Source organism: Vipera berus (genome assembly GCF_964194415.1).
Source record: "Vipera berus genome assembly, chromosome: 1".
Taxonomy (NCBI): domain Eukaryota; kingdom Metazoa; phylum Chordata; class Lepidosauria; order Squamata; family Viperidae; genus Vipera; species Vipera berus.
In genome coordinates, this window is record NC_138202.1 from 202,184,832 (window position 1) to 202,211,290 (window position 26,459).

General features: G+C 39.5%; 1 protein-coding gene across 2 annotated transcripts in view; it reads right to left on the reverse strand.

Annotated features, from left to right (window-relative positions):
* Positions 1 to 16,679: 16,679 nt before the first annotated feature.
* BTBD3 (BTB domain containing 3) overlaps positions 16,680 to 26,459 on the reverse strand; it is a 37,159-nt gene continuing 27,379 nt past the window's right edge. For both annotated transcript variants that reach the window (XM_081317757.1, XM_081317756.1), the window contains exon 5: positions 16,680 to 23,532. In XM_081317757.1, the coding sequence (XP_081173883.1) occupies positions 22,500 to 23,532 (1,033 nt within the window). In that variant the 3' untranslated portion in view covers positions 16,680 to 22,499. The remainder of the gene's footprint in view (positions 23,533 to 26,459) is intronic.

Below are 26,459 nucleotides of genomic sequence, written 5' to 3' on the forward strand. Positions count from 1 at the left end.
CAGCTTTGGAACGTGGGGTTTAGGGCTGTTCTGGAGTACTGCCAAGCTTGTGTTCAGCTTTTTAGTTCTCTTGTGGAAGAGCACTCAAAGTTTTCCCCAAAAATTCCTTTCACCAGCTGACAATGTGAATTTTGACAAAGGGCTAAACCTGTTAATACTGCCCTCTATTAACATGTCCTCCTCCCCTGCCCTATGCCATCTTAGGGCAAGTGATTGGTACATGTTGGTGATGGTATTTTATGAGAAGGAAACAAAGCCACTAATCCTTGTCCTTAACACACCCTGTAAACCATAAAGAAGAGTGGCACCATTTGTGAACACTACATGGAGCACCCTAGTGTCATCATATTTTAAGCCAATATTGTTATCTGCTGGCTCAAGAATAAATGGTTTAACTTAGCCATGAGGAAGGCCTCTAAATCAATGATTTACTTGTGTACAGATTTACTTCACTACAAATGCTGTCATAAAATGCCAGTAATTATAAACATAAGCCTCTCAAGATCAGTGGCAGATGGAATGGCATAGAAGTCTAATAAAATAATGAAAAAAGATATTCTAAGAATAGATAATTCTTAAAATAATCTCCAGTTTTATTGCTACAAATGCTACACCATTTCTCTCAATCTCCATTTTTCAGCTATTAAGGAAACAGCAGTAATAAGTGTTGATGTTTTAACCGTCAGCCTAACAAAAATAAAATAAATTCAAGTAACTTTCATGCAGTTTTTTCAGCATGATCAGAAATGGGTTTCCTACAGCCTCCTACTAAGCTATATTTCATTTCTCAATCTAGCTTACAGTATTGGACCTGTGACCCAGCTAACAGATTTATAAGTGACCAGAAAAGGAATCAAATACAAAACACTAAGTAAAATGATCAAATCACTGAGTTTGCTAAGCCAATCCAAAAAACATAAAAATCATTTCTATTATTCTCCTTTCCTCACCTCACCTATCCACCAACTCACTTCTTGACAATAACCTTGACAATGTCGGCAATAAATACAAGCAAATCCAACCAAAAAAGCAGGCAGAAAATGTATTTTCTATTGGTTGGATCAACCCTATTTGCCTTTTAGGATAAAGGGTAAATATTTTATACCAGCTCTTGAAAGCATTGAACAACATTTATTTCCAAAAAAACAACAACAGAGAAGCATATGCTCTATATTTCTCTTACTGTGGGGCACAAGTAAAACCTATAAGGAATTTCTAGTATCAGCGCTTAGGTACTGCTATCACTGAGCCCTGGTGGCGCGGTGGTTAGAATGCAGTACTGCAGGCTACTTCTGCTAACTGCCAGCTGCCAGCAGTTTGGCAGTTCAGTCCTCACCAGCTAAAGTTGACTCAGCCTTCCATCCTTCCGAGGTCGATAAAATGAGGACCCAGATCGTTGGGGGGCAATAGGCTGACTCTGTAAACCGCTTAGAGAGGGCTGTAAAGCACTGTGAAGCGGTATATAAGTCTAAGTGCTCTTGCGATTGCTATCAAGGCATCTGCTATTGGGGTCCAATTCAAGGTATTGGTTATCAACTTTAAATCCCTTCACTTAATGGGATCAGGTTATCTGTGGAACCATCTTGTTCCAATTGGATTGGCTCACCCTACTTGCAGCAGCAGAAAAAGCATTCTGGGGACCCATTGGTCAAAGAGTTTTCTGCCATTTCCCCTGGTCTCTGGAACATCTGCCATTGCCTGAGGTGAGGTCTGCTCCCAGCCTTTTGGCCTTCCAGAGGTGTATTAAAGCTTGGCTCTGCCAGATGGCTTGGGATCCTGACAAGGGCAATCTATGGTGGGGCTGGTTGATGGACTAATACTGAAGATGCCACCTCTGTATCATCCTTGCCTTTGGTTTTTTAGTTTTGTATTTATTGTTGCTGATATTTTAATATTTTTGGTTTTACTTTTAAACCACTCAGCGTTGCTGTGCAGAGTGTGGGCGGCATATACATTTAATAAGTAAATAAATCTGCTATATCTTTAACTGTGTCATGAGATGGCTGCTGAAAAACAAAGGAGTCTGCTTCACATAATTTTCACAATCAAAATTATTTATCATAAGAGAGTACTATGGAGCTGTATTTTTATTGGACACCATAACAGGTCAAGGTGGATGGCTACAGTATGCATGGTAGTTTATATTTGTCTTGACATAAAACATTATAACATGGGCGAAAACTTTAATTAAAAAAAAAACTAATGGAACAATCCAAAAGTAGGGATCAAGCAATAACCCTCATTTTACATATTTTAACTGAAAATAAGGATGTGTGTGGACGTTAGAAATAAGGAGTTGACTGAAAACAACATAATTTACAAATAAAAAGTAGTGAGCGCAATGGTATATCCTTGTTTAACTTCAAGTGGGCATTAAATGAAAATTTCATTTGCATTTTATGATTTGCATATAACATTTTCATCCAAAACAGATCAAAAGAAGCCAGTCAATACTGAAGATGGCTAACTTAATCCAAGGTCTAGTCCTATCCATTAAGTTAAATGCAGGGGAAAAGGAGAGGTCAGCTAAAGCAATTGTCTAATGTCTCATATCCTGTTCTAAAAGCAGCTTGTCCATTCCAAATATTGTTTGAGGCACTTATCCAAATTTTTCTGAGCTTGAAAAGTAAGTAGAGTCGATACTGGTTATTACTTGGCTAAGACACCAGCAGAGAATTCCAGTCAGCAGGCTAAACTGCAAAGTAAAAAGCCATTCTAAAACAAGAAAGTGGCCAGCCAATTCTACACTGTTGCCATGAAAATTACATTATGAAGTTCAGGTAGTTACCAAGATTTAATGTGAGCACATTGTTACCTTTTAATTCTCCAATTTCAAGTTTTTATTTATTTATTTATTTATTTATTTATTTATTTATTTATTTATTTATTTATTTATTTATTTATTTATTTATTTTTAAGCATATGCTGCCCATCTCTTCACAGACGACTGTTCTGAGGACAATTTAGTAGAAATATTTACAAGACTGTAATTAGTTTAACAAATATAATCTTTTTTGAAAACAGGGGCAATGGTATTTGTATTGCATCTCTTAGGAAGTGAATTGTGCGTGTTGATCATTGTTAAGGTAGCTAGTGTTTCAGTATGCTAAGGAGAGATGTTGCATCTGGATTTTACAATTTTTAAAATGCGGGCACAACATGTGAACTCCTTAATATTCTGATCATGTTGATTTCAGGACTTTGGAGAGCTATAAAGGCATTTTTTGTACTTTTCTATGTAGCTTTCACTTGATGAAGGGATCTGGAGGTCTGCAGAGGCTGCACATTGCTGATCTTTGAACAGGCTCAAGAAAGATTGACTGCATTTTCTTTTTAGGTAGCATCAGAGTCCCAGCTTCTGCCCACCTAGCAGTTCGAAAGCATGTAAAAATGCAAGTAGAAAAATAGGGACCACTACGGTGGGAAGGTAACAGCGTTCTGTGCGCCTTTGGCGCTAGTCATGCCGGCCACATGACCACGGAGACGTCCTTGGACAAGCGCTGGCTCTTCGGCTTTGAAACGGAGATGAGCACCGGCCCCTAGAGTTGGAAATGACTAGCACGCATGTGCGGGGGAACCTTTACCTTTACCTTTAATCTAAGTTATAATATTCAATGACTTCTTGGTATTATAAGAAAGAAAGGAAAGAAAGAAAGAAAGAAAGAAAGAAAGAAAGAAAGAAAGAAAGAAAGAAAGAAAGAAAGAAAGAAAGAAAGAAAGAAAGAAAGAAAGAAAGAAAGAAAGAAAATTCTGACCAATTCTATTTTGTCTCATTATCTCAATATTAGAAGTTCTAAGTTCTCCACTTCTTCCTGGCAATGACTGAAAAGTAACAATGGAAGTGGAATTACCACACTCTTCAGAATCTACACTTGCATTTTCCGTAAACAAACTGCAGTTAAAAGTGTTGAAAAATGCACAAATGAATAAGTTATTTACAAAATATCTGTTATTTATATACTGGATTTAATTTCCCAGTGAATTTCAGGACAAAAACATTGGGAGAAACTGTGATTAGTGAACTTTCAAGAACATTAGCTGGTAAGTGTCACTGATGGCCAAGAGACCCTTTCTTAAGTGACATAGCAGCATCTTGGCTTTTTTGCAGATTAATTTTCCTCCAACCCCAGTGACAAAATTGGAAAAGAATGGTCTACTGATCACATTTTGTGGGGAGATTACTTAGAGAATGGGAAGAGTATTTGGGGACAGTTTGAAACATATGTAAAACCAATCAAACAACAAAAAAATAGGCTTAAAATACAGGAGGATCTGGACAGACTCGAACACTGGGCACTATCTAACAAAATGAAATTCAATGGTGAAAAAAGTAAGGTTCCACATTTAGGCAGGAAAAATCAAATGGACAGGTAAAGCATAGGTGGTACCTTGCTCAATAGTAGTAATTGTGAGAGGGATCTTGGAGTCCTAGTAGACAATCACTTAAATATGAGCCAGCAGTGTGCTGCAGCTGCCAAAAAGGCCAAAACAGTGCTAGGCTGCATTAACAGAGGGATAGAATCAAGATCACGTGAAGTACTAATACCACTTTACAATGCCTTGGTAAGGCCACACCTAGAATACTGCATACAGTTTTGGTCACCACGATGTAAAAAAGATGTCGAGACTCTAGAAAGGGTACAGAGAAGAGCAACAAAGATGATTGGGGGACTGGAGGCTAAAACATATAGGGAACGGTTGCTGGAATTGGGTATGTGTAGTTTAACGAAGAGAAGAGTGAGGGGTGACATGATAGCAGTGTTCCAATATCTCAGGGGCTGCCACAAAGAAGAGGGAGCCAAGCTATTCTCCAAAGCACCTGAAAGCAGGACAAGAAGCAAAGGATGGAAACTAGTCAAGGAGAGAAGCAACCTAGAACTGTGGAGAAACTTCCTGACAGTTAGAACAATTAACCAGTGGAACAACCTGCCTCCAGAGGTGGTGAATGCTCCAACACTGGAAGTTTTTAAGAAGAGACTGGACAGCCAGGGTTTCCTGCCTGAGGGGGGGTTTCCCCTCAGGCAGGAGGGTTTCCTGCCTGAGCAGGGGCTAGATGACCTCCAAGATCCCTTCCAACTTTTTATTATTATTATTATTATTATTATTATTATTATTATTATTATTATTATTATTATTATTATTATTATTATTATTATTATTATTATTATTATTATTAAATCAACAGCTACATTAGTCAGACAGTTTTGTGAATTGTTTGCCATTTGAAGTTAAGAGAGTGAAATCACTCTGTAATCTTCAGTTGACACATGGAGTCTCCCCTTGAGCTTTTGCATCTGACAGCAACAATGATAATTGAAAAGCAAACCTGAACATGTGTAAAGCCTCTCTCTCTCTCTCTCTCTCTCTCTCTCTCTCTCTCTCTCTCTCTCTCTCTCTCACACACACACACACACACACACACACACACACAAATTAGCTATAGTGTGTCTGGTATATAATCTTTGCATGACAAAAGGCAGAAATGTACATTTGATAATTTTAAAACAGTGGAATTAGTTAATAAACACTGGTGTTGGGATACAATAAAGGAAGGAAGAACTTCAGTTTACTCTGATTCCTTCTCTTTTCTGATAACAGCCTGGTCCTATTAGCAACTGATTCAGTGTTGAATGATATCTGGGAATGTGCTTCATATGTGGCCTGTCTGCTGACTAGGGAAATCACATTGCCAGAGCTGTAAATAATGCAGAAGTCTCACTAATAGTTAGCAATAAGATAAGCTTCACCCTGACATTCCCCCCACCCTCCCTTTCTCCCAAGACTAAATAGGATTCTTGGTGAGACAGAAGTCTCTGTGTTTTCAAAGGTTCCTGGCTTAGTTAAAATGAAACAAATTGCTTTTCCAGTTACTCCTCTCCAGAGAATAAAAGAGGCTGAAACTGAAGAAATATGAGTCTAAGGAGATTGTATGCTCAAATATCTATCTACCGACCTATCCAAAGGTATGTCATTTAAATGGATGGCCTTTTAAAACAGGATCTTACATGCTAAAGAGATTCATTCATGTATACATGAATATATTGATATACTGCATATCTATATCAAGACATTTATGACTTCATTGCATTCACAGAAAGAAAATAATAGAGTTGTTTCGACAGATGTCCCATGAGATGTCCTTTCATTCTGATTTTTCTTAACTGTCAGTATGTTCCGCTGAGGGTGTCCTTGTATAATGAAGATCTGAGGGATAGAATATTTGATGGTTTGCTACTATAGTGACAGATATGACAGAAGAATGGCTAAACAACGTCATTGGTTGCTCTATCAACATCCTCCAACAACTTTCCTCATGTAACCGTTGTTGAGTTGCCAGATCTCCAGAATATCAGGATGAAGGAAAGAGACATTAAGACATAGAAGAAATCAGACAGATCCTAGTAATTCTCACATAATTTATAGACTTTTGATTTCATTTAAATCCAGACTACAGAAATAGTCTTCTCAGCCAGCCAGCCAGCCAGCCAGCCAGCCAGCCAGCCAGCCACCGTGAAAGAACCAGTAAAAAACAGACAGGTTGAACTGTTTCTATTATTTTTTTTCTTCCCTGGCTTTTGTGTCCGCCTCATCTCCTTCTCAGCTCATAGAAATAAAGTTTTCTCAAAGATGATGCTGGTCACACATGAGTGATTGGGACCATCCAACTTTCCAACATCCTTTCCAGGTCTGTTATTCTGTTACTCTCACCTAGTGGTTAAAGTTATTAGATTTACCTAGAGGAGACTCACGTTCGAGACTCTTACAACCATGGAAATGTACTTGGTTTCTCTGACTAGTCACTTGTTTTTCCTCATTCCAACCTACCTCACAAATGAAAGGAATTCTTTGCAGGATCCATCTTGAGCTCCTGGAAAAGCCTAAGATGAGGAAGGACAGAAGCCGTGGCTATTTTGTTTATTATGCATTTGTTTATTAAATTTGTATGCTCTCCATCTTGCCAAGAGACAACTCTAAGCGGCTTACAACCGTTTCTATTTCTGGTGCTACTGAACTTGTAGTCCATAGAGTAGATATTGCTATCATAATAAGTGTCACAATGAGTTTTAGGAGGCAGCAAACAATTCTAAGGCATAATGAGCTGAATGTTATTAGTTTTTATAACTCACCTATTCTCTGGGCTTACCTGGGAAGCCCAATCTTTTCCCCAAGTATGAATGCTACCTGTGATCTCTTGCAGTTCCTTTTCTGATACTTTGCTATCGGTACCTATTTTATTTGATTATATTTCTCTTTACTCCTTGGGACCCGAGCATACCAGGATCTCCCTCTTCCCTTCCAACTTTCGAGTACAATGGTACTGCGTATATAAAAGTAAAACCCTACATGCAATATCTTGTCCTAGAAACTGACAATCTACAATTAAATTACTTTGGGTAATTAAAGTAGATATTCACCCTAAGTGAGCAGAAGCTCATCACAGTATATATTATTATGAACAAAGTTAACCTGAAGAAGTGTACATCCAATCAATCGCTACCCTTCCGAGTGAGTGAAGATGACCTCAGCCAGTTTGTCATCTGCTGAATCATGTAAAGCTCTGCTCCGTTCCAAAATAACATGATCTGAAACTCTGCTCAACTTAAAATGTTAATGGTCAGTATACGGCAATTTTAAAACACCAGCAGCTAAAGCCTATGTTGCTAAGGAATAAGGAAGATTATTAATCAACATTCCTGAATAAAATTTAAGATCACAAAACTAAAGGTTTGTTCCAGAGATCTATATATTGCAGACAAAACATCAGGTACTAGCACCAGATGCTGCACAAGCCATGTTTGATACTCAAAGTATTGTAGAACCTTCAGGTAATTTTAAAAAAAAAACACTTTTCCAGACAGAAACAGGCAATGTTTACAGTAAATTAGCTCATTTTCCTTTACTTGCCTGCTCAAATAGCTCTTTTTTAATTAAGTGGAGCTGTTAGAAAATAGATGTACCCATAGACTTCCTCACAAAATGCTGAGCTCACTGTCACTTCTGAAGCTTGCCCAGCTAACACAGCCTATCCAGACAGGCATCATCTGTCTCCTTCAGCCTTCGCTAGTATTAAAGATAAAGCAGATTCATCCTGCCTTCAGTGGGGGATAAATCAAAATGACTTCCGAGATGAGCCATAGAAAACTGGTCAGGGAAGGAGGTCGAGAATATGCTTCATAAACTTGTTTTGCAGCATCTTTAAATCTTGTTTTATCTCATCCTCCATATTTCTGCAGCACAGAGCATTTGTGTGTGATACCTTGTGGCGAAAGCTTTAGTAAGATTTATTAACTAGCCTTCCCTTAAAACAGAAGAACTGTGAAATGCCTCTACCATTTACAAAGCTGAGGCTTAGTAGGATCCAACTATTGCTCATTCCAAGTATCTATCACCAGCATCAGCTGCTTGGCTAGGAAAGATCCCTTTCTGAAGACCTATGAAATCCAGACAGATAAGTTTGGACTCAAGGAACCAAACCGTTTATCTGATTTATTATACGATAACTTTGCCAGTGGTCTACATGGACACAGCCTCTCGGGCCTATAGTTTCTGAAAGAGAAAGAAATAAGAGCACGTGGACATACCTCTTGCTCAGGGAGGCAGGAAAAGGTTGATGCAGTCAATTCTAAGGTCGCTATTAGCGCTCCTTTTTATTCAAGAGGTCAACAAAGTGTTGGCAAAAAAAAATGTGGCTGCATTCCCAAAAAACTATAGTACGGTTTTAGTATACTTACAGCTACAACCCTACATCTCATAATATCCATCTTGTGTCACCCTTTTGCATTTTACAAAACTCGTGGTTTGTTTAAAGTCTTGCCTCAGGACAGATCTGAGTCCATCTAATGACTATCCCCCTTCTTCAACTCCCTCCACACTGGAGAATGTGGACATAGTCAAATCACCCTCGAGTATTCATTGATTGAGTAAGAGGAAAAGCATCCCCTTTATTCCAATTTGGCCTCATTATATCATTTCAGCACAACTTCTGATTAACAGAAAGATTTAGACATCATCTCCTTGTTCTACTTTGGCTTCATAACAGGATCATACTACAAAAGCCAAGGCAGGATGCCAGCATTTGTAAGAAACCTACTGAAGGGAACCATCAGCAAGTGGCCTTGTGTGAAACTTTTGGTCTCCCTTTCCTTTACTCAGGAGTCCGTGCCGTAATCTGCTTAACAGTTTTGGCCAAGTTGCTACATTCTCAATGGAATTTCCACTGCCCACGCAGCACAAAAAGAACAATGGACCTCAAACAAAGAACAATGGAATCAAAGCTGGGGGAATGGAGAATCCATTGCTCTACCGATATTGCTGAGATACAGTTTGCACAGCCCTAGACAGTATCATCAATGGTAAGTAATGCTGGAGTTCAGAAATCTATGTAGTGGGGATAAAAATCTCTTCACCTAATCCACTGATCAGTTTCCTGCCTGCTTTCACTCTATGGTCCCATGTTGAAAATATATTTTTATTTATTTTATTTTATTTTAATCCCATTTATATCCCGCCCTTCTCCGAAGACTCAGGGCGGCTTACAATTTAAGCACAAACCAATGTGCTTAGCAATAGCATCACATGAAAATATAGCATCACATGAAAAGTTATGGATGCCTCCCGCATCTCTGTCTGCTAAGATTGCTAGAAATAATAATATACCAGAAAGGAAGCATAGCTACCTAAAATATTATTAATAGCTTAAAACAAAAGAAACTTGACCCAGGGTTGCTTTCAGATGAACCATTCACTTTTAGAGCAATACCTCTGCTATCTATGAGAGACAAAAAAGGTTTGGGCGTGGATTTCCCATCTACCACCACCTCTTTAATGCTGGTTGGAAAGTGAGTGATTTTTGGCCAGTGTATTAGAAACATGACACATTTAATGCACCCACTTGGAATTGGCCCAAATGACAAAACAGCAAGACGCAGCTAAAAGCTTCCCGTCTGTTGTCAAAGCCCTGTAATTTGCTGCCTTTCTCCAATCAAGGGCTTCATTGACAAGGCCAGTCCCACTAATGACCTTGGAAAGAGCTTTTCATTCTGCCCTTCCTTGGCTCATCTGCTTGTATCTTAGCAGAAGCTTCCGAAGAGCAGGTGTCACCTGCCCACTCTCTTCAGAAGGAGGGCAAACAGATGTGTTTTGTTACATCATATAGAGGCTTTGTTGGGTTGTCTAATTTCTCTTTATTTATGCACGTGTCCTTATCAGCTGGTGAGCACGTTCTTCTCCCCATCCTGCAAATGTTTATCTTCTCTCATTCAGTCTGTTGGAACACCGAAATTAGAGGTGTAGAAAAGCTATTAATCCATCATTTCTACCCTATTTCAACATTGTTCCCCCAGGTATCCTTTTTCTATTAGATATCACTTTTAGTTCTCTGGGTGCAATTACTACTAGTTCCATTTCCAGATCAAATTACACTCTCTCACACACTCCCCTTCATTTGATGCTTCGTTTCAGTAAATTTGATTTCAAAAGGTGTGCTGGAAACAAGGCTGAAGCTGGTTAGCCATTTCATTTTGTTACTCTATATAATTCCTTTTCCACCTCACTGAAATGCAGTGCTGGATGGAGGAAATTGTTCCTAGCAGGAAGCATTCCTTTCTTCCTTCTCTGGCATGATTGCCCTTGCTTACCAACACCAAGGTGCTGTGTATAAAGGTGAAATTTGTTTCCTATAGCAAGTACTTCCCGACCTGAGCCTAAGCCAAAATAAATCAAAACAGGGGACCTGATTGGCATAGCAACTTTCTCCTGCCTGTGGAACAAAGTATGATATATAGCCTCTCTGTTATCCTCTCCTTCTCTATTACCCTCTTCCTCTTCCTCGATACTGGAATAGCAAAATCATTTGTCCAAGGACTGAGGTGTCTAAAATTTATGTCAACATAAATGGCTCTGTCCTGACATCAGATCTCCAGTCAGTGATAAGGCTGGTGACTGTTTCAGTCCTTTCATTTTTAATCTGTAAAGGCAGTGATTTGTAGATCCCCTTGGCTGTGTTTCCCTCCCCATCAGGCGTCGCCCCTGATATGGAAACAAGATGGCTTTTCTTGGTGAAATGGGTTGGAGTCACTATGGTAGCATGCTTGGGTGATGTGGTGAAATATAGACTGGATTCCCAGGAAGGAAAGACTGCTGTTCAGAGGGCAAAGAGACGGTGGAGCTTGGAAAGTTTGGCCAGCAGAAAGAGGGTAAAATGGCTCCTTCCTAGCTTTTCCCAGAGTGTATCTGCAGTTATGCAAATAGTTGCTTTAGTCAGGCAAGATTCTGTATAATGGAAAAAAAACAATAAAGGAAACTACTCTTAACTAACTCCACTGTCGTTCTTAGTCCTGACATGGCATGGGTCCGGATTACCTAAGGGAGCACCTGCGGCCGGCGTCAACTTCCCTCTGCCCAGTGCGCTCCCACAGAGAGGGCCTCCTCAGGGTGCCACCGGTCAGAGAATGCCGATTGATGGCCCCCAGGGGGAGGGCGTTCTCTGTGGGCGCGCCAGATTTTTGGAACCGTTTACCAGTTGAGCTCCGGATGGCTCCCGACCTGCGCTCCTTCCGACGTGATCTAAAAACTTATTTATTTGAACAAGCCGGCCTGGCCTGATGGGTTTGGGGTTTTAATTACTGTTTTAATTAATTTATTGATTTGGGCACAATTGTTTAATTTTTTTTTACTTTTGTATTTTGTATTTTTGGGTATTTATTGCCCTGTACACCGCCCTGAGTCCTTCGGGAGAAGGGCGGTATACAAATAAAATAAAATAAAATAAATAAATAAATCTGGAGGTTTTAACCATCTTTCAAATTTCCTTAGTAGCTGCCACCAGCATGGATTCTGCTTCCTCCTGCACTGTTTCTCTGCTCCATTGACCTGTCAGTTGGGCTATTTTGGGATATAGGTATAGTTCTCTTTCGAATGATCTCCATACCCTAAGTCACTAGCCTGGTGGAAAGACTGTGTGAAGCAACAGGTAAACTTCCTTCTGCTTCACCCCATGTTCATCCACTAGGATGTTCCAATTTCCTTGCCTACCAAGAATTCTCCTCTTGGGGTGTGGTGAGAGATTTGATCACTAAAAATATTGGTTTGGACAGGTAAGTAGAGTTTATGGCCGCACGCCTGTTTGGTGCAAAGGTTACGGACATCACAAGCCATCTAGATAGGTATGCAGAGTAGAGTACTGGGGGGCGGCGAAAGCTGTGGTTCACATTGGCACCACTGATATTAAGTCCAGGATTTCCCAACTAGTATTTTAAAAAATGCTAGCTTTTCCACTTATTGGAAAAGTCACGCATGGGAGAACAGGGTTGTCAATGCTTGGGGGAAATGGTGACACCAGGATGAGGCTCTGTAGGCCTCTGGTACTTAACAATAAAAAGGTTGCAAAGCAGCTTTTATACTGAGCTTGGTGGGAAAGTCAATTTGAGCTCTCAGCTAGTATTTCCTATATGAATATTCATCTGGTTTGGGAATACTCATCCCTTAAGGATAAAGAGTAAAGTTTTGGGAGAGTGGGTCCTAAAGGAAATAAATCTATCCGTAATGATCACTGCATGGCAGGAAAGTAATACTAGTCCAAGGGAGTAATAGGTGGGCTAGCAGAAGGACCTGTAGGAAAGGAATTATGTACTAGTGTCCACATGGTAATGATGATGATGATGATGATAACTTTATTGTCACTTTGAATGTACACCAATTGGCATACATCAAAATGAAATTTCATTGCATACAGCTCTCAAAGGGTCACCACCTCCGATATATACTCCTTGTTCGGGGCCCGCTCAAATTTCACATTGTCCATTTTAGTCTCTAGGGAGTGAACGATGGCAAACAGGACAGATGGAAATGGGGCTCCATGTGGATTAGCCCTCAAGTTAGCTTGTATTCTGACAACCTCGCCTTCTTTCCTTTTTCTGATCCTGACTCTTCCACCCTTTCCTTAAAGAGGCCTTGCTTCTTTTCACCCCTGGAGCACGCTGCTGCCGCCGCCACCAACTCCTCCAAAAGCCTCTCTCTCTTCCTCTGGGCCTGCCAACAGCCTCATCCAGTTCCTTCGCCCCATAAGCTCCAGGTCTTCTCCTCCTCTGCCTCCTCTGGAAACAGCCCTGATTTGCAGTAGAATCCATCACTGGGCCAGCAGTCAGATCTTGCTGCTGGTAGAACAAATTCAAACAGCACCAACGACTTTTAACAGTCTCACCAACAGTTCCAAAACAACTAGAAACTCGCCAGGCCAGCAAAGATTGTCGGTCGTATGTCGTATGTTCCACCATGTTGCTCAAACACATTCCTGATCATGTGGCCTATAGCCCTTACTATCCCTCCCAAAACTATTCACCTTCAAGAGCCAATGCAGCCGCAGCCATTCCAGGCGCCGCCATCTTAGAACTGATAGAAATGATAGAAATGATAGATAATGATAGAAATCTGAGCACAAATGGGAATATTTATTAGGAATGGTGAAAGTTTTCTAGATACAAGCTACAGAAAGGACAGGAATGAGTCCACAGGGTAGCATTTTGGGTTACAGAGGAGATAGATCCAACCAATTGGAAGGTATGGCAAAACAGGGAAACTGATAGGATTGGAGGACAGACTGCAACAGTTGAGTTTATTCAGCTTGCAGAAAAGATGTTTAGCAAGCAAGCTGAATTAATAAGTATGCATAATAAAGAAAGTGGTAAGTTTTCTCCATCTCTCCTAATAACACCTTGTTTCCACTAAAATAAGACCCAGTCTTTTTTTCCCTCCAAAGGAGGTACCAGGTCTTATTTTCAGGGGGCGTCTTTTTTTTTAATCCCATTTATATCCCACCCTTCTCCGAAGACTCAGGGCGGCTTACAATCTAAGAAGCACAAATCAATGTGCTTAGCAATAGCCTTCATTCTATGTATATGCCTGCTTATTAGGGCTTTCGCCCCCCCCAAACGGCATTATTGCTTATTGCCCCCAACAATCTGGGTCCTCATTTTACCTACCTCGGAAGGATGGAAGGCTGAGTCAACCTTGAGCCTGGTGGGATGCGAACCTGCACTAATTGCAGGCAGCTGGTGTTACTTAAGGAGGCATCAGCTCACTGCTGCCACAAGATGAGACCAAGATGGTCTCATCTTGTGGCAGCGGCACCGACAGCCCCGCCCAGCCGGCCCACAGAATGGAGCTTCAGATTGACGTTCACGGTGCCACCCGGCCTGCATTCTGCTGTCAGAGGCCTTTCCAGAAGGCTTCTGACAGTGAAATGCAGGCCAGGGGATGTCCTAGAAGTGGGCCAGCAAGGCGAGGCAGGTGTCAATTCATAGGAGGCCTGGCTGCAATGGTAAGCAGGTGTGGGGTGCATGGGGCAGCTCCACCCACCCCCACCCTAGCTTGATTTTTAGGCGTGCACCTTGCCCCAGAACTAGGGCTTATATTAGGCCCGCCCCAAACAATCAAGCTAGGGCTTATTTTTGGGGTAGGTCTTACTTTTGGGGAAACATGGTAGATCAAGAGGTCGCCCAATGAAATCAACTAGTAGAAAATTTAATACTAATAAGAGGGGGGTGGTGGAATTGTTTGGCAGTTAATCAACATGACACATAGTGCCAAAAGATGTTGTGTTGGTCACTGGTTTAGATTCAAAAAACAAATTCCAAGAGAATTTTATCAATGACAGAGCTTGGTGACTCCAAGCATGGGGGGCATTCCAACTTTTTATGATAGAAATATTGATGCAACAATATCAGAGCTGCTTTGATGTCCTATTTGTGGGTTTACTCCATCCATCTGGTAAGCCACTGTGTCCTCAGCCTGTTTGAATGGGGCTATTCTCATGTTTTCATAAAGGGTATTGTGGTTCATTCATATGATAAATATTATGTCAAAAGAATATTACTTTAAAACAATTCATATAAAGGTAAACCTAAACTGGCCCTACCAGCAGGTTGGTGATGGAACAAAGGAAACATCACTAGGACATGTCTGTTTAAAAGGTTAGTATGGAACTTTTGTGTTGCCAGTTAGCAGAATGTCAGGATGATCCTTTTCCCCCCCTTTTGGGGACATTTTTCATAATGACGTTTTATGTTATTTGTCCTAGTGCTTCAATAAAACTTTTTCTGAAGAGATCTTAATACATTTCTGTTACTCCCTTGAGTATCTTACAAAAGATACTTCTATTCCCAATATTTTGACAATTTTCTAAACTGTATTCTCCATTGCTTTGACCAGAAGAGCTACTTTCTGCACCATTGTTGGAAAGAAACAAATAGAGCAGCAATAAACCATGTTCTGTCTAACATCCCCAAATCACTGAAATTTTAGTAGCAAAGTAGCAGAATTTTGGTAATTTTTTGTGTTAAGATGGAAAAATGGAAATGCAAAAGCATCTGGATTGTGAAATCCTCCAACTCCCATCCTTAAATCCTATGGTGCTTCACGTTCATCAATAAAGAGACCAAAATGTGGCAGGAGCAGTTTCCAGAGGTGCTACCAAATAACTGGAAGTTATCTGTGCTAATAGTCAGGAGACTAAGTCAGAAATCCCAGCTTTTATAGTAAAGGGTTTAATAATAGGTGGTAGATCTATTAGGCTAGTGATGGGCAAAAATAGTGAATTATTTTGGCAGGAGAGCAAGGACTGTGGTTGGTTTTGTGATGATGTAAAATGGATTGGAAATTGTGCATCTGGACAGCAGTTGGAATTTCTGAGGCTTGCTAAGTATGTCTTCTTTTTTAAAAAACAAAACACATCCCTACCCTAATCCTCACATTATCACCAGTGTTCAGTTTCACACTTGCTTTCTATCTCAGTATGACAGGAAACCAAGATTCAGTGGCGTATGAATAAAAAGGTCCAGGGTTTGCAGATTGTCCACTCCCACCGTGATATGTTGAATTTAAACTGTCCCCAAGCATTTGCTTAGAAAGGGATTACATGCAAACCTGAAAATTTCCAAAATCCTTAAGATATGCCTATTCGATGCCAAATGTGATACCATGGATACCTTGAAAAGAATTAAAGATGTCAAAGCTTTTTTTTCTATGATGCAAATATTGAAAGTGACTTTACTGTAATTACAACAGTACATTTTAAAATGAGGTTTGAACTCATTTCTTCCTTTGTCATGAGGTCAAACAATCTACACTAAAATCCATAGACGTTTCCTACTAACAGGTGGACCTAAATTTTAACAGATACAACCAGTTTTTGTCAAAGGCAGAATGCCACTTATTTCAAATCATTTTTCTACTTAAAACTGCCCAAGGATGCACACCAAAGATAGGCAAGTGAGAGCTACTGAGAGGGGATTATCATCCTCTGCTCCTACACATAAGTCTTTCTCTCCTTGGGCTGTTGATGAAATGGGTCTTGCGCAGAAAATTTGTAATGCACCACATCAGTAAGCATTTTAGCATTTCTTAAACCTGAAATGCACATGTCCCCTTGTGCAACTTTGTTTTTTTTAACAAAATTCTTTTGTTCGCTGTTGTCTTCCTTCCTGGGCAACATCTAAAGTACATCAAGATTTACTGATTTCCAAAGTCCAAGAAAGATTCTTATACGAGTGTTGGGATCACCTCCCAACCTCCAAAAAGAAGGAATTCAAAACCAAACCGAAGAAAAAACGGGGTGTGTGTGAGTTTTTCATATTCAGGATTCCATTTATTAATTTAAGAAAGTTCAGAAGCATGCTGAAAACAATGTTAAGAACCAGTTTCCTTTTTATTTTTTTCTCAAATATAATTATACACATTCATGTGTCTACTACGGTAAAATTCTGCACTGTTACATTAAAGATACAGTACGGTAACATTCGATTTGAGGTACTTGGAATTAATAAATGTCCTTCATAAATAATGCCATCCGTTACCATAGTCAAGCACTGTTCCAAACACAACTAGATTCAACTGTGTCTGAAATAACGGAGTTTAAATTTTTCATTTTTAGAAAAAAAAATCACCAGTGCAATAGGTACTGTAGAAATTAGAATTATTTGTTTAAATAATATGCAGATCAGCTCAAAATATATTACACTAGAAATCTAGTAATAACTTTCTTTCCCCTTTCAGCTCAGCTTGCAAGATGATATTCGGAATAATTTCAATATTGTCTGTAATACATTTTCTTTTGATCTCTGGCTCTTTATCGATATATTGGATGGCTCCAGAAGACTAAACCAATATGCAGGTAGTCCATGACTTACAACCATTTGTTTAATGATTATTTAAGGTTACGACAGCACTGAAAAAAGTGACTTATAATTGGTCCCAGTACTTCTGAACCGTTGCAGCACCCCCGTAGCCACAGGACCATAATTCAGGCACTTGGCAACCAGCATGTATTTAAAAGTGCACTGTCCCAGGGTCATGTGATCCCCATTTGTGGCCTTACCGGGGGCTTCCAACAAGCAAAGTCAATGGGAGAAGCCAAATTTGCTTAACGGCTCCGTGATGCACGTAATAATCGTAATTCACTGAATAAACATGGCAAAAAAGTTCATCAAATTGGCATTACTTACTTTAACAACCATATTGCTTAAGGACAGAAGTTCCAGCCCTGATTGTAAGTCGAAGACTACCTATACAGTATTATAAATATATTATCCCAACAATTTAGGATATGAACTTTCTATTAAGCGGCAAAGCTTTCTATTGGGGACAATTCTGTAAATCTGCCAAGTTATTTCTGCAGTACAGCTTGATGCTGCAAATCATCTCCTTCTGTCCACAATCTACATAAGGTAAAATAATTTGAGTTTACTGAATCCAATTTAGCTTGGATATTAACAGAGTACAGGGTCATAGTTAATATGCCTGATCCACTGCTACCAGCAAAACACTGAAACATATTAAGGACCATCCAGTTCAATTAAAAAAAAAACACCTTTCCAGTTCAGAAACGTATCCTGAATTCAGAATACTAAATTGAGTGAAGTGCAGGGTAACTTGTTTTATTCTATTTGGCAAGGAAAATGTAAGTACTCAAAGCTCTTTCCAAGTTGCTCCCTGGGGAGAAGAAGAGACCAAAGGCTAGATAAATACAGTCCTAGAAGTCATATATCACCTTCCTAATACCATTGCTATTTATATAATTGAATCAACTTATGAATTATAAATTTCACTGTATACCTATAGAACAAAATTTGAAAGTTTCTTCACTTGTAACATGCAAAGAAAATGTTGGCTTCCATCTTTTTTTTAATGTGTTCAAGAGCCAATACACACACACACACACACACACACAGAGCTCATTCCAGGTAGCTTCTTCCTGATCAATATATTAGTACTCAAGATTCTTCGTTCTGATTTGACAGATACTTCAAGTAGTCATTTATCTTAACAGCCTCCCAAAGGAGATCTGCTTGCCCCTATTATGCCTTGCTATTAGACTGGTAGTGAAGTCCATTTTTATTCCAAGCTTTTACAAAATACCTCTGGAGTCGTTCCAGATTCAACTGAAAAGCATTAAAACTGCAAAAACTCACATAATACACACTATATAGTTGACTGCACACTTATCAAGGAATTATTCCTAGGGAAGCCAGCAAAATTGATGCCTGAACAAACCTATGTAGGATCGCACACAGGGGCAATGAACATGAGAAAAAACACAAATATTCAGTGGTATAGGTGTGATCATACACTACTGCAGAGATTTCTTGTTCAATGATCTTGTGAAATTCATTGTTTTTAGTTCTCATAGTCGTACAGAAAAAGTAAAAATATATTTCCCTGTATCGCCCCTGAAAATAAGCCATTTCAAAACAAAAAGCAACACAAGAATTATAAATCAAATTGAATACATTTAAAACTCTGAACCTATCTCATTTTTTCCCCATTTGGGCTACTACACCTTAACTATCTTACTTGGAGATCTGCCTACTGCTCCATCTATTTCTCAGGAGTAATTATTTGATTTTACTGCAAAGTAGGACACGCACATGGCTACCATTTTTGACATACGGTGATCCGTGCTGATTTCACTGGCACTGCGTTTGTGGAAAAGGAAGAAACAATACACTGAAATGCAGTGAAGAACTTGAAGATAATTTAAAATTGCACTAGTATACGAGAACTATTTATAAAGGTATGTTAAAATTTTACCCATTTTTATTCTGGCAAACTGCCAATTTGTAACCAATTATGGGGGGAAAAGCAAAGAAGGAAAAATTCAATACATGTTTCTGTGGCTCTCTAAAAAAGGAAGCTGAGCAATAATTGTCAAAGACAATTCATTTCTGTCTTCAGGAATGATCGTGATTATACTAATTCCAGTTTCATTGTTCATTATCGACAAATATGTCCCATAAATACCACATTTTTTGGAATGAAACTGGGACCTTTCATATACCATGTGCTTCAGTGGGGTAAAGCTAAAAGTAGCAGTGTACATGTGCCATCTAGAGGCTGAAAGGGCACAGGGCAACTGATGTGACCTAACTCTGGAAACTGGATTTATTTCACCTTAAGGTCTTCCTTAAATCATGCCATTCACATGTTTTTATTTGGCATATCTCAAACATGTAAAATTAATAGGGTTAGGGGAAAAAATACCTAAGAGGAGTATTTTCTCCCAAACAAATTATACAGATGCTTTTATCTAGCACTTCCTGCAAGGACCTCAGGCAATATGTACGGTCTACCCAACTATCACGTTGACGTTATGATGGAAGTTAGACTGAGACTAGCTTTTTCCATAAGAAATCAGGAATATGGAGCAAATTCTATGACTGAAAAGAGCTTTGACCTCTTCTCTCTCTCTCTCTCTCTCTCTCTCTCGTCTAAATCCAGTATTTGAATACTTAAAAAGTTGCGAGAATCATTTACATTTCTTTGAAACGCAACTCCATACCTCTGAGAAATGTAAATAAATGTTCTTTAAATAATATCATTTGTGATGATAAACGTATACTGTAGGAGACACAGAAGTAGCATGTGCTCCTAAGGCCAGCTTCTGTTTTGTGAGTATGTTTTTAATATGCCGCGCTGCTGAGAAACTGTTACTGCTAAATTTTCTCATGTTCAAATATTATTTGGGGCACCACAGATATTTAATGAAACCAGAAATCAGGATTTCAAGTCCCAAAAATATTTACAGAGGCATTCTGCAATGGCTATGCTGTCTGAGAATTTTGGACATTGTAGTTTGAATTCAACAAAAAGCCACAAATTAAGGAAAAGCTGATATAGACTGGAGACATCCACAAGGATATATGGCAGCCTGGGACAGGAGGACGAAAGCAGTGTTGAATCATCATGATGGAAGCACCACACGTTGTTACTAAACAAAAGTAGTAGAGCTTGCAATGTGACTGTTTTTGTTATTTTACTGAAAACTTCAGATTCTCTGGATGCCTCAGGTAGAAATTTTAAAGCCACTATTCTAATAGCTAGGACAATAATACTTAAGTACACCGTAGTGCAATGCACTTATATTTACTTCATTTTAAAAAATGTTTTGCAAACAGAAAACTGGGAAAATCTATTTCAGACCAATTCTTTAGACTGAAACGCATAGGGGTTGCTTTTTTGAGGAAGTGCCTTTTATTTCACAAATATGGTATTCACCTATACTCTTTTTTAAAACCTACCTACCAATCTCAACCTTTTCCTGTTAGAAATGCAGATAGTCCAACCAATTTTAAAAATCTGGAAAAAGAAAGGTTTGACTGACAGTTGAAAAATCTCCAAAAGTTAAATAAGAAACATTTAAATCACAAATATCCCAGATTCTGCAAGGTTCCCAGTTCCAGGTTGCAAAAATCCCAGTTGGTATTTTTTGTTTGCTGCCACATGGCATTTTGCAGCCCAAATTTGGTAGTATTATTGTGTATTGCACAAAACAAAGCAGTAATTTACACTTGTGCTAAAAAGTATACTTCTGTAGTCAAAAAAAGAACTACAAGCAGATTCACAAGCAATCTTAATGGTCGCATTTACACTTACAGTAAGTAAGAAAAATTAAATTATAGTTTGTTGAAGTCATAGTGTCCGATAAGTTAAACAAATATTTTGTATGAGCCTGGTGAATTTTAAATCCCCTCAATAGTTATGCTGCAACCTGTGTTAAATTACAAATAGAAGGAATCCCTTTGTCACACTGGCTGGAGATAATGAAAACTGTAGCATGTGGAGGGAATCAGATGAGGGGAAAAAATTAACATCTAAAAATTTGAGACATGTTTCAAAATTTATAACTGGATGAATAGTCATATTCAAACCAAGCTGTATAATGTCCAGTCTACTTGCTTGTTCAAAATCAAAGCTTTCAAACCTACTTGTTTCTACTATTTAAATGTCCCACTAGTTAATTTAATATGTGAAGCATTGAGTTCTATAGAAAAAATGTCACTGTATGATACACTGAACAAATACATTCCATGGCAATTGCTAACAATTAAAATGCTCCAAATGTCTGTATTTTTAATACTTGGAGGAAAAAAACACGTATCTTTAAAATGGTATTTGGGCAAATAAAACTCACAAAACTCATCATTTGCTTTTTGCTACACATTTTCTGACATTGGAAAAAAGACAGATGATGCATGAAAGGCAACCAGAACAATGGCTATTAGACTTGATTCAATGAAATGTATTTAATCCGGTGAAAAGAAAGGTAACTATCAGAGAGATTCTGTAAGAGTGTAAATGCCATTATGTAATACTTCAGAGTAGGCTCTCCTTGTATGAAAGGCTTTAGCTGCCATCCTTCCCACCCTGCGTGCACTATGAGGACATTAGGCACTGCACCAATACATCTGGAGGGCTACCAGCTAGGGAAGGCTTCCCAGAAGTAATCCTGGGCAAGCAAAAATTGCATGAATGTATTTTAAATAACAACAGTTTGCTTCAAAAAGAGCTTTCTAAAAAAACGTTACGGTTAATTAAAAAGCAACTGTCCCCAAAGTCCTTGAGTTCATGTTGTTGTCGGTCAAAATTTCCAAAGCAACTCATTGCAAACCAGACTTTATGTATTTTCCAATCAGTTGCTATGGTCTTCAAATGGTTGACATTTGAAGATCTCCTATGTTCCCTCAACAAAACCTCAACCCAAACCAGTCTCAAATCTAAGTTTGAGCCGCATCCAACTGGCAAAAGACTAAAGACACATTTAATCCTGAGGTGTTCAAGAAAGCCTACAGCATGGAGGAGCAAAAATAAATAAATCATAAATCAAAATGACAGGAAATAGCAGCAAAGTAGAGACCAGGCAAGTATGCCCCTTGACACACAGTGCATGGAAAAAAATGACATCTTTCTTCACTAATAAGGCATTCCATCTGTGCTAAAAATCTTTTAACACTTAATTTGCTAGTATGTTCTCTTGGGAGCATGTGGCAAAAGAAATACATGTAGACAATAAAAAAGTACAGCAAGAGTTAAAACTGTTCACTGCATTTAGGAGGGTCCTACTTGAACTGACCATATATCTGCAGACAACAAGCTAAGCATGAAATTGGCCTGAACCAGACACGATACATCATAGAATCACACAGTATCCTGCCAACCCACTTTTTCCTTCAAGCATAAAAAATAAGTTCTGGAATTTGCCCTCCCTGAACCCCAGTGCCATTGGTGCTGTCTGAAGAACACTGGAATTGCACCGTCACTTTGCCACATTGGACTTCTGTCATTCCTTCTTGTCCAAAATAGCTGAGTTCGTTACCATCCAAAATCACACTAGCTGTATAAAAGGTATCTGGTTCAATTTGCACTGGATACTCAAACCACACAGGGAAAGTATTGCTAGATCCATCTGAGAAATACTTGCTTAAGTTTTGTCCAAGGATAACACCTTGCCGCTTGAGTTCAATCTTAGCGCTGTATTCTGCTGATCCGCAGCTGGAGCCGTAGAGTCCAAAGCCAGCAATGAAAACTCTCTTGTCAACAGCAAACTGGATGCTGTCACATCGGCCCCTGTAGCGCCACTGGTTGCTGCGATAGGCACAAGACTGGAAGCGATGACAGCGCTGTGGGACCAGGCCTTTGCGGACATTGCTCACAAACTGCAGCTCTGGTTTTTTGGCAGCCGTGTACCAAAGGAAGATATCGTTTGTTTCACTGAGGGTCAGAAGACCGGACTGAGCAGCTCCGTTGGCAAAGTCATCCAGGGCCATGGTTGGAATGCGAATGAGATAGAGCGCCTTCCCAAGCACTTTGCGCTTATTTTCAATGCTAGGAGGCAACTCTTGCCGTTGACACTCCATTTCGGCCCAATTGAGGGCAGCTTCAAAAACCACAATCTCTTTGGCGTTCAGGGTCTCCCTTTGGAGAATGCTTTCAAGGGTTTGGAAATCAATGTCACAGAAGCCTTCCGATTTCAGAGCCAGTTCGGCCTGTGCATCGATCACCTCCCAGCAACGCTCAGTCAAGTCCGGTTCTTCAAATAAGCAGCTCTGGGAAAGCAGTACGCAAGCGTTTTTTGCACTTAAGCTCGTCTCTAGGAAATTCACACAGGCCCGGGCGAGATGAGGAACAATGTACTTCTTGGCGGCATAAAGAGTTGCCAGAACTGTATCAGCAGCCAGGTCAATTTCATCACAATAAATGTATCTGTAATTAATAAATAAATATACATGTCATGCTAATATTTTAGCAGATGGGGAGGAGAAATAACATTTTTCTACATTGATATATTCTCTCAATCACAGCTTGTACACAACATTTTAGGAGGCTGACCAAATACCCTCCCTATTTAACAAATTCTTTGTCCTCAAAACTTGCCTGTAAGTGTAGGACAATTTACAATCTCTTCTGCAAATTACCAGTAAAAGGCAAACTTTAATATTTTCTTTTTCCCCCCACAATACTGTGATAAATTGCTGGCTTGCATATATATGACTAAACTCATTTAGGCAGCAGCCATGACTTGTTTAAGCCATGGCATAATAAATTTAAATTAGTCTGACATTGTTTTACAAATCCCAGTTTGAGTTAACGGCGTCTCATTACACCCTTAGCCACAATGATCCTGCTTTCTTTGCACCTCATACTCGCCCTCGCCTAGAGCCTAGGCACAGAGGAATGAAACAAATGCAGTTAGAAAATGAAACTAATCTCCTGTGTAATCTGACTGAGATAACCTAGTTTACTTGACAAGCCCATCTCCCTAGCTTTGAATGGTGGAAAATTTAAAGGGAACAGCTAATTGGTCTATTTACTGCATACTAACTTCATCCACCATAGCAGCTGTTATTTTTAGTGAAATAGTTTGGTAATGACCACAATGTTAATTTCATTGTGCCCAGTTATATCACATACAGATCTTGCAGAGCATATTTGATATACCTTACAAATGAGCACATAATTCTCGACAGTTAAGTACCTGTCAGATTAAAAAAAAAAGCCACCACATATATTTAAAAGTGTTGCATGCTTGCATAAATGCACTAGCTATTGGTAAAAAAAGGGAGGATTTATGGTGATTTTTTTAATAACATGTAAGAACTATAAATTCTGATAGGAATATGTTTTAAGTTGTTGTTCAAAAATCTCCCCATGCACGGCTTCTTTTGTATGTCAGCCAATAAAGGTGGTTGTGAGCCAACCATCTGAAGACCATAGCAACCGACTGGAAAAAAGGATTCTCCCATTTAATATCACAAATCTTTTGCATCAATTTGGTGAATAGCGCCATGGTTCTGTAACTTGCTCTGTGTAAATCTGCATATAATACTCCATGGCCATAGTAATACACTATTTGACTGCCCAAAATTACAATTCTGGGTTTAAAAATTTCCCCTTCCTACTTAACAGAGCCTTGGTGGAGCAGTGGGCTAATGCCTCCTTAAGTAACACCAGCTGCCTGCAATTAGTGCAGGTTCGCATCCCACCAGGCTCAAGGTTGACTCAGCCTTCCATCCTTCCGAGGTAGGTAAAATGAGGACCCAGATTGTTGGGGGCAATTAAGCTGACTTTGTAATAATGCCGCTTGGGGTGTGTGTGAAAGCCCTAATAAGCAGGCATATACATAGAATGAAGGCTACTGCTAAGTTTGTAAAGCTGCCCTGAGTCTTCGGAGAAGGGCGGGATATAAATGGAATTAAAATAAAAAAATAAATAAAATAAAACAATAAACAACTATTTAGATGGGTTTTTTTAAAAAAAACTTTTACAGTACTGAATTTCTGTTTTTGTTAACCTGAGTTGCCAATTCCATTTGAAACCAATGCTGGAGATCCCTCTGCCATAAATCTGTGCATGTGATACTCTTGTATATGCATATAAGCATGTATGGAAATATACCTGCCAAATCCACCTAACGTAAATAAGATAAAACATCAAACTGTATTAAATGAACTGCAAGTGGGCTTGGGATTGCCATCTCTAAGAAGGGTGGATGTAAAGCACAAGATCAAGTCACTGCCTCACTTACTGACAAACCCGGTAATCCCAGTTCCTATCGCGACCCAAGACATGTGGGGTTCATTAAGTGGAAAGCAGTGCTGCAGGGAGTGGGGAAGCCCTGGGAAGCTCAGTAGAGGCTAGGCCAGGGGTAGGCAACCTTGGCTCTTTTATGACGCGTGGACTTCAACTCCCAGAATTCCTGAGCCAGCCATGCTGAGGGGAAAGGGAGAGGTTTTCAAGCTGAGCCATGCTGGCTCAGGAATTCTGGGATTTGAAGTCCATGAGTCATAAAAGAGCCAAGGTTGCCCACCCCTGGGCTAGGAGGAGGAGAAGGTTGTGGCACCATGCGAGTGCAGGAAGAAAATGGGGTAGAGGGCGCAGCACAAGTGCAGAAAGGCCATGGGATGGAAGGCGTAGTGCAGCAGAGTGCAGGAGGCAGGATGTGCAAGTATAAAAAGGCCATGGGGTGGAGGGCACGATGTAGCATGAATGCAGGAAAACCAGGGGAACTTACCAGAATGACTTGTGACTTTGCCTGCCAGTTCCCCCATTGATTTTTGCTTGTGGGAAAGGCAGCAGGGAAGGTCGCCAATAGTGGCTGCATGGCCATGAGTCCTGTAACATTGTAATAGTGAGCCAGGCACCAAGTCCCCAGATTGCAATCATGTGACTGCGGGAGTGCAGCATGTTCCTCCAGAGCTCGGAGGAACAGTCATACATCCATTTTTTTTTTTCCAGTACTGCTGTAATTTTGAATAATCACCGAACTAACGGATGTTGGCCCAAGACTACTTATAAAAACTAGCAATTAAGCTCAATTGCCTGTCAAATAAGATGCCCCGTTTCTAAAATCTGCACATATGATCACTGTCGTGTGCAAACAGTTCTCACACAAGAACATACAATCAATCAATCAATCTGTTTGTTACAGCCTTAAGGCCAGACACAATCACAATATATAACAGCAGTAACAATCTTACATCCATATTTACAGGATATAAAACCACCAAACAATCAGTATAATACAATCCAAAATTCTGAAAATAAAACATCATATTAAAATTTTTCAGACCTTAATAATGGTGCAATGTATTGTGCAGATGGTGGCACAGAATTGGGCAACCTGAATTGAT